The sequence below is a fragment of the Lactuca saligna genome, chromosome 1 (genome assembly GCF_052625555.1).
Source record: "Lactuca saligna cultivar CGN05327 chromosome 1, ASM5262555v1, whole genome shotgun sequence".
Lineage (NCBI taxonomy): Eukaryota > Viridiplantae > Streptophyta > Magnoliopsida > Asterales > Asteraceae > Lactuca > Lactuca saligna.
Window position 1 is genome coordinate 42,053,990 of NC_136417.1, and position 9,079 is coordinate 42,063,068.

Here is a 9,079-nt window from a genome sequence, read left to right on the forward strand (position 1 = left end):
TTACGTAGGCCTGACTACCTGTGTTATTATATGTTATCCGCATGCTCAGTAGTTATATTATTATATGTTGATATGTTATGTGGGATGAGTTGAGGTGAGACTGCTTCGTGCGGTAATCCAACAAACCCGGGAGCATTCCAGTTACGGGCTAAGGGAGACTCGTACTGTGGGCTCGATGGCAAGCCAGATGTGAGCTGTGGGCCGGAAGCAATCCAGACTTACACTGTGGGCCAGGGGGTAATCCAGTCTGTTAAGCTGTGGACCCATTACATGCTGTTCAGTTTGTTATGTTATGATGTTGCTGATATGGTTATGTGGATTGTATGAGTATCAGTATTTTAGGGGAACTCACTAAGTTTTCGGGCTTACAGTTTCACTTATTGTTTCAGGTACATCAGGTGATCGTGGCAAGGCAAAGACGTGATCGTCATGCTCCTCGTTTTGATGATTTTGTTTCTGGGATACTCTGATATAAATATTTTGGAAACATGTTTTGTAATAACTATTGAATTTGGAAAGCATTTTTAAAGTATAAAATTTATTTGAGTTTTATGGGTGTTACACAAGAAGTCTAGGACCTTTCATCTTTCTTAGAAAAATTTACATTGGTAAAGTCCTAAGACGCTTCAAGATACTTGAAGCAAAACCTTTCAACACACCTTTTGCAGCTCATTTCAAGTTATCATCCCTTTTAAGTCCAACTACTGAGACTGATATGGCTTATATGGCATGCATACCATACTCTGGTATTGTCAGATCCTTGATGTATGTTATGATTTGCATGCACCTTGATTTGGCTTATGTTGTTAGCATGATTAGTAGATATATGGTGAACCCGAGAAAAGAACATTGGAAAGTAGTGGAGTGGATCTTTTGTTATCTGCAAGGTACGTCTTTTATGTGTCTACACTTTGGTAAATCTAACATTGGGGTGCTTGGATATGTTGATTCAGATTATGGAAAAGATGCGGATAAACGAAGGTATGTGTTTACTTTGCATGGTTGTGCTATTTGCAGTCTACAGTTGCTTTGTCATCGGTGGAATTAAAATTTTATAATTTTTTTTTGTCTTTTTCCCCACCACGTTATTTCCTCAGAGAGTTTTTGGTTCCCCAGAGCTTAAGGACTTCCACAGAGCCGTTATCATTTTATAAAATTGTGTTTTTCATGATCATTTGCTTCAAACACTCCCCTCCTTTTGGTTATTCGATGAATTTTCTCAAAAAAAAAAAAATTGCAATAAAAAAACACAATTCTAGTTTGATTCTAGTTTAATCATTGAACTTAAAATTTTGAAACCATCATTTTTTTGGAAACCATCTTACCAGTGAAATACATTTTAAGAACTACATGTTTTTATTACAATTTTCATAAATAATATGTTTTTAAAAGTGCATCGATTTTTGTAAAAAAAATATATAGTCTAGTAACAAATTCAAAGTGACGTGTAATTTATTAGTTTTTTTTAGTGTAATGAACAAATTCAAAGTGAAGTGTTCTTGAAATCTATTTGACCGACGTTTATTTTTCCTGTAATTTATCGGTTCTAACCACAAAAAGTTTTCAAAATAAAACATTTTTATAATATAGTGAATAACAACTTACTTTTCTAAAACCATCTGATTTCATCCTCTCATTACAAGAAATCTTTTTTTCTGGAATATGGATAAAACATTATGATTTAAGATGTTGAATCAACTTACAAAAAATGATGTCCATAACATCTATGACAGATTTTTGTTTGAATATATCAACTCACAACAAATCACTTTCTAGATCATTCATCTAAATAAAAGTGAGATATTTGATTTTTTGTGGTTAATGTATTCTAAAGAACTTAGTTATTATTAGAGCGTCGTTTTTTAAAAGGTTTTTGGATGCATAAGATTTTGAAAAAGCTTCTCTATTATTGTGGAAGCTAATTCATCAACTAGCCAAGTTACAATCAAAATGCCTTAAGATAACTCATATGTTGTTTTATATCTCCATAATTCTAGGAACTTCATGCATTTTCTTATTTGGTTTGCTTAACAGGACTAAAAACATTTGATATTGTGTGGAGCTACAGACTTTGTGCATAAGAGCTATTCAAACCTTGTCTTATAGGTGTTATTCATTGATACTATCAAGATGAAAATGTTTTTAAAAGAAGAATCACATACAAGAGATAAAATCTTTGGTCAAAAGGATGACATATAAATAAATATTTTTTTTGATTTTTCTATTTATATGTAGGATTGAGCAGGTGATTGATTCATGCAAATATGCATTTTGTTAGAAAACCAGGAATGATATTTGGTTTTATTGGGGGAGATTATAAAGACAAATCAGCCTAATGTGATTAACTAGAATGGCCTGTATTTCATGATGGAGTTATTAGTCATATATTTTTCAACAGTATTTCATAAAATACATGGTACATTTTTGTAATTTTCAATTAAGCAAGGACCATTTTAGTAATTTTATAAAATTTAGGGACAATTTATGTAATTTCATAAAAAGGAAGAACAATTTTTATAAATTTGCTATTAGATAGGGACCATTTATAAATTTCGTATTAAAGCAGAGACCATTTCACTAATTTTATGATCCACCTGGACTAATTCTATAAGTTTTCATCTAAGAAGGGACCATTTTTGTATTTATTTGATACTATAGGAAGCATGGACCATTTCTACAAATATTTAATAATATAGGATTCAAAGTTGACAGGGACCATTTCTGTAATTTTATCATTACAGTTACACAAAAGGATGATTTTTGTAAATTTGTCTTATATAAGAACCATTCCTATAACTTTATTCATGTGGACAATTTCTTGTAACTTTATTAATTACATAGTTTCATCTATTTCTTATAAAGGACAATTTCTATAATTTTGTCTTAGACGAAGATATTTTCAGACTTTTTTTTGGTTAACATTTCTACCATTTTATCTATGTGAAAACTATACGAATCAAAAACGTAATTCATTCCTCTAAAAAAACAATGTAGCTTATTTGAGCTTAGAAAAAGTGACCAACCCCATATATTATATATGATAATTTACCCAATATCATATATAATAACAATTCAACATCTCAATAATAATAAGTTATGAACAGTTATTTTATTTAGAAAGGTAGGAGCATATCGAATCCTTGAAAGGCATTCCAGTTACGAAACAGAAATCTTTATGTATGGGATCAAACAATGATGATCTTGTTTGTTATGGTTATATTGTTATCTTAAGGCATTTTGATTGTTACTTATTGATCCACCATCCTACCTCGATAGTATTGATTTGGAAATTCACATTTGAAATTTTAATTAGGAGTGTAACTAAATTTGTAATTAACTAATGATATGATTGAATTATAAAAGAATTTCAAAAGAGCAAGAGATAAGAGTCTACAAAAGGAAACGCACAAGAGACTGAAGCCAATAGGTAACTTGGCTAGTTGGCTATCATTGATATATTGCAAGTGCCAACTTTTTGTTATTTATGTTTAGGTAATTAATAAAAGAAAGAAAATAAAGGTGTTTGTTTCTTTATGGGTGTAAAAACTAAAAAGGCCATGTGGGTTGGTGGGCTAATGAAAAGAGACTATAAAATGGATTCTACTTTCTACAAACATTTCCTTTTAATTTCTTAATTTGCTATGTATATCTAAATTTAAGATGCCGTAGAATATTACATTTCCTTTAATGACTAATATATTCGTTATTTATCGAAAGACAAAAAGTAAAAAAAAGAAAATGGAAAAATCTATATTTTTTTTTTGTTCTTTTTAATTTTTATTGACTAAAGAGTGAATAACACTTTGTATAGACATATTAATTGGTTATATTTTAAAATTTTGAGAAATATTTTAGTTAGTGAAAATCCGTAAAAATAATCATTGTGGTTAGCAATGATGTACCAAAATAAGCATATATGCTTATTCGATCAATAATTAATGGCAGGTTGGCATACGTCTGCAAACTACCCTAATTAAAAATATTTAGCTAACTTCTTTTTTTCAATTTATTGCTTGTTTGAAATAAATATAATATTTTCAGAACATGGAAAACTTTTTGTACATTATTTATTTATCCCTTCATCACAAGAGCATAATTAGACATTTAATTGGAGGGTGTTTTTTTTTTTAATCTTCATAAAACAATCAAGAAATCAAATTCAATTGTGACAATTTTGTTATATGCTCACAATTGTACTTTGGGATCTTAATTTTAAATATTCTCTATTTATAGTTTTATACGCCTCTTATTTTTCAAAATAGCTTTAGTATCAATAAGTTTATGTAATTATGTTCATGTTTAAGCCTCACATTACAATGCCACATAGATTACATCTTTTAAATAACAATTGAAGTTTTATTAACCAATAAAAAGATTTATATAAAAAAATGGACCCTAGTTTATATTCATATATGCACAAAGATTCACATCCATTTAAAATCAAAACATGTAGTTTGATTGATTATTATAGACCTTTACCAATCTACCTTTCTCCCCAAACTAAACAATACAATAAGTTTGAGAATAAGAATAAATGGTGGGGTAGAAAGGCATTAGAAGGAGACGATGAACTAATAATATATATATAACAAATTGATGGTCAATGGTGATGGGTTGTGTAAAGTAGGGTACATGGGGAAGGGTATTTGTTTCTTTGTTTTGAGGGGTATTTTAGTAATTCACTTAGTTTGTATTATGGTTCTCCTAGTTTGGAGCCCTATGAGGAATCCCCTTTCTTCTCCTAGTGGAGGGAGGTGTTGAAGGATACATGAGTTGTTCTTCTTCACCCCTCACCATCACTCTTGTTGTTGTTGATGATCTCCCTTCTAACATATAGCTTGCATTTCCATTTCTCTTTATCCCAACTAACTATATAATAAATTAAATTAAAATAAATGTCATTAATGATAATATCAATTATTAAATTGATCGTTTTCAGTTGTGACAAATGTTCAAAAAGTAAAATAAAATTATCATATGATACAACCCGTTATGTCAAGTTTAATGACTATCCTTAATTAATGAAATTGTATAAACATAAAAAATGTGAACAATCGAATATCTCAAGCACAAAAAATGTGAAGAAATGCATGAAAAAAAGATATTACTTTAATTTGTAAGAAAAATGATATGCATGTGACACAGTGTAATCAAGATTATGGCATATAATTAAATTGCATAAAATGACTTTTGATGAGATAATATTGAGAAAAATATGAAGCAAAGTTAATGTCATTCATAACTTGTCATGTTTGAAATTTGAAAATATAGAAATAATTGAACAAAATCTTATAGAAAATTAATGGAACGTTGCGTTTTTGAACAATTTAATATGAAGTTGTACTTAAAAGAAGTGAGTTGTAAGATTTTAAAATTAATACAATTAATTGAGTTACCGTGAATTAAATTCAATATAATAAGTATTGGTAGCTTCCATTATTATATATTGTTTTTTAATTTAAAGAAAGCAACTTTGACAATGAAGCAAAAAAGTCCAAAACAAAAAAGAAAAGACATCAACACTAATTTTGAATGAAAACAAACTTTTACAATTCAAGAAAAAGCGATGAAAACATCAATACCGATTTTGAATGAGAACTACTAGTTATGAAATATTAAAAAAAAAAAAAATGAAACTAAAAAAAAAAAGATATAATGTGGAATCATTATAGTGATCCATCATTATTGTGATTGTCATAAAGTTAGGAAGCAAATGATCAATGTAGGACATGAACAAGAATGGATAGAATGCAATGTATCTCCTACATTTTCAAAAATATATTTATTTAATTATTCTCATTTAACCGTAATTAATTAAAGATGTTTGCATCAAAATGTAGTTAACTACGAATTTATATTAATAAAATATTTTTTTTAGGAAGAAAATAGTATATATCAAATAATGCATGTATGATTATATATATACACATCATTAGTGGATGATGGGTTGTTTTTTTTTTTTTCTTTAAATATTTATATTATATGAATTTGCATGATGAAGTTATGAGCATATTGTGTGAATGCCAATTCATCATGTTGTGAGTTGTGTTGTCTAACAATGTGAAGCAAAGGCGATTACTTCAAAATTAGTAAAAAATTAAGTAATTAATTGAATTTAATTTAATTTATTGATAGTGGGAGGTTATTAGGCTAACCTTACAGCCAAGCGAACAGAAACGAAAAGTGTCCAAAAGGCTCCTCCCACAAACTTCACAAATGTGAGAACCCCCTTTTCCTGATGATGATGATGATTTTGGCTGTGGTCTCTCGTTTAGAAATAAAACTTTCGCACTGTTGATCACATATGTTTGAACTCCATCGATCTCCAACACCTTTTCAATCTCTGAAACTCGCACAACATCATGGTATGATGATCTCCTTATCTGCACATTCGTTACAATTTTCAAGATTTAATGTTAAGAAAATTCTCAAATCAAACGAATCTCATCATACGATCATGAACTGAATAATGTGAGAGAGATCGTAATGGAGAGAATGGGAGATATGAATTGAATGTGTCATGTGTCGCTACATTGAAAGCATGAGAGATTAAGGAGTTCGTGTACGAAAAAAAGCATATAGAATTACAGAAACAAATGGAACATGAACTGACCTGAATGACTTTATGTTCTTTGTGTCGAGAAGATCGACAGTAGAAGCAAAATGCTTCGTCATTGCAATCTAAGCAGAACATGTTACGCTCGCTTCTAGCAGCGTCGCCGTGCGTCCGGCACACCGAGAAGAAGTCGGTTGATAGCAACTTTTCCAGCCATGGCGGCACCAATTGCTGCTGCATTCATCCCCCAATCAAAGCACAGATTCATCATCTTATATAAAACGCAGAAACCACACACACATATACAGAATCAATCACTGATATATACACATTACCATTGAGAAATTGAGGAGTGCTCGTTATCGATTCCTGAACCTCGTTGGTGTTCGTTAGATCGCCGATCAGAAAAAGGAAGATTTGTTCAGAAGATTTTGTTAGAGAGAGAAAGATGAAAAGTTTAGAGAGAGAGAGGGGGAGTAAACAACTTGTAACTTAGAAGTCATCAACAAAACAACTCCTGTATTGGCTAATGGACAAATGGGAGCACCCGCCTCAATTATTAATAAAATAAACTACTATTTACCCCTTCTAATATACTAAAGCCGGCATGTTTGATCTCTATACTATTACTATTTTCGTGTTTCATCCCTATATTTTTTGGATAATTTATAAAAAACAGATAACATGTTTATATTATTTTGTTGGGAGTTATCGTTACAAAACAATTAAGTAATCCAAAACACGCAACATAAAATACAATTTAAAATTTGATTCTAAAAAAATCCAAAAAACACTAGCAATCTAATATAATCAGTGTTGCAAAACTATTCGGTCGTGGAAAGAGTTTTTGGATTGGGTAAAATATAATAAACTGATTTTGGGAAAATGATATATAACAAATAATATAATTTTATTAAAAATTATAACAAAATAGATGAATATCAATTAAAGTTATAAGTTTTTCTAAAATCAAGTTTGATCGATTGGGCTCAGTTTTTTTCAAGTTTGATTGAGTTGGATCTGATTTTGACTAAGTAACACCGATGTTGACTCAGTGCAAGTATTTTTGACCGATTACTAATAAAGCATCTCGAGACATGTTTAAGTATGAGTACTCGGTCGAGTAGGCTAAGTTTTGCGGCATTAAACATAATCATACATATAAATAGTATTTTTTTTTACATTGGGTTGAAGATGAGATATTTTGGTGTAAAACTATAAACATTGGAATGGCCACCTTTGTCAATATCCATATGTGCAACATTAATAGCTGCTAGACTCTAAACAACAAAATAAAAAGCTTCGACAATCAACAAAGAGTGGTGAAAGTGCATCATTTTTTTTAAGGAGAATGCATGAGTTATGAGAGAGCATGTTAGAGTTTTAAGTTAACTATTACCATAGAGCACATGTCTCCTATCATACCACTATACTTTTAGATTATTTATTTATGTAAAATATTTTATGTGCACTTTTCTTGAAATACTATACATATTAATTGTTGCATTCATGAAAAGGTTTGAGAAAGTGATTTTACCCTACGATAATTTACTTTGTTTTCAATCAACTTTAAACCATGAGTATGTGAATTCACGAATTAGGTGTGAATTAAGACGTGTATGGTTTATATGTAACGTCCCAAAAATAAGATCTAAAAATTTCATGTTTAATTTAATAAAACTAGTATTTTCAAAATATCATCGATACAAGCCAAACAAAATAATATATCAAACTTCATAACAATTAGAGTAAAACACCAATAAGCAAAATGAGGTGGTGTGTGCTCTGCAATCATCCCAAGCCCTTCCCCTTGGAATTGGAAGTATCTGAAACATAAACTAAAAACCGTAAACATAAACTTTAGTGAGTTCCCTAAGATACCACATACCATACATAATAAACATATAATAGGCCCCGCCCGTCATCGGGCCCTACCCGACATTGAGCCCCGCTCGGTGTATAGAGCGAGCCCTGCCTAGTATACATAATACATATGACAAATAAAAATGTACACATGTAATAATCACAAAGATACATAACATACAATATGGTCATCGGGCCCTGCCCAACATCGGGCCCATCCCGGTAAGCATACAAGTACATAACACATGCAAATGTCACATAGACAAATAGCATACTAACATAGCATAATCATGGAATGGCATTGGTGCATTCGACCCGCTAATCATAGCGAGGAAACTCACCTCGCACTGCTGAGTCACACTGATACTCCGTGGCTATTGGTCTGACGAATCCTCGAGCTATCAATATCAAATAACACCTAATTAACAATTGGAGTCAAATCTATATCCCTTAATCCATACTTAAGGTAAAAAGACCATTTTACCCCTTACCTAGTTTGGTCCAAGACTAAAGTCCAACTCTTAATCTAAAAGGCCCAAAAACCAAATATCCATCCAAGGCCCACATATGGCCCAATTTTCCAAATTGAGCCCTAATCTCTACATGGGCCTTACCCTAACACCCAACACTTTTTCCTGGTCCAAAATACTTGTATTCAGG

General features: G+C 30.8%; 1 protein-coding gene across 3 annotated transcripts; it reads right to left on the reverse strand.

The window, feature by feature from the left end:
• Positions 1-4,413: 4,413 nt before the first annotated feature.
• LOC144997571 (protein RGF1 INDUCIBLE TRANSCRIPTION FACTOR 1-like) lies at positions 4,414-7,070 on the reverse strand. Of its 3 annotated transcripts, none has more exons than XM_078957484.1 (4): positions 6,892-7,070; positions 6,614-6,787; positions 6,156-6,383; positions 4,414-4,869 (listed from the first exon to the last, which is right to left on the reverse strand). In XM_078957484.1, exons 1-4 carry the CDS (start codon positions 6,892-6,894, stop codon positions 4,705-4,707), a joined length of 570 nt encoding a protein of 189 aa, XP_078813610.1. In that variant the 5' UTR covers positions 6,895-7,070; the 3' UTR covers positions 4,414-4,704. The 3 variants fall into 3 exon arrangements, with proteins under 3 accessions (XP_078813610.1, XP_078813602.1, XP_078813594.1); XM_078957476.1 differs by having other exon boundaries at positions 6,614-6,790; XM_078957468.1 differs by lacking the exon at positions 6,892-7,070 and having other exon boundaries at positions 6,614-6,796.
• Between the last annotated feature and the right edge of the window lie 2,009 nt (positions 7,071-9,079).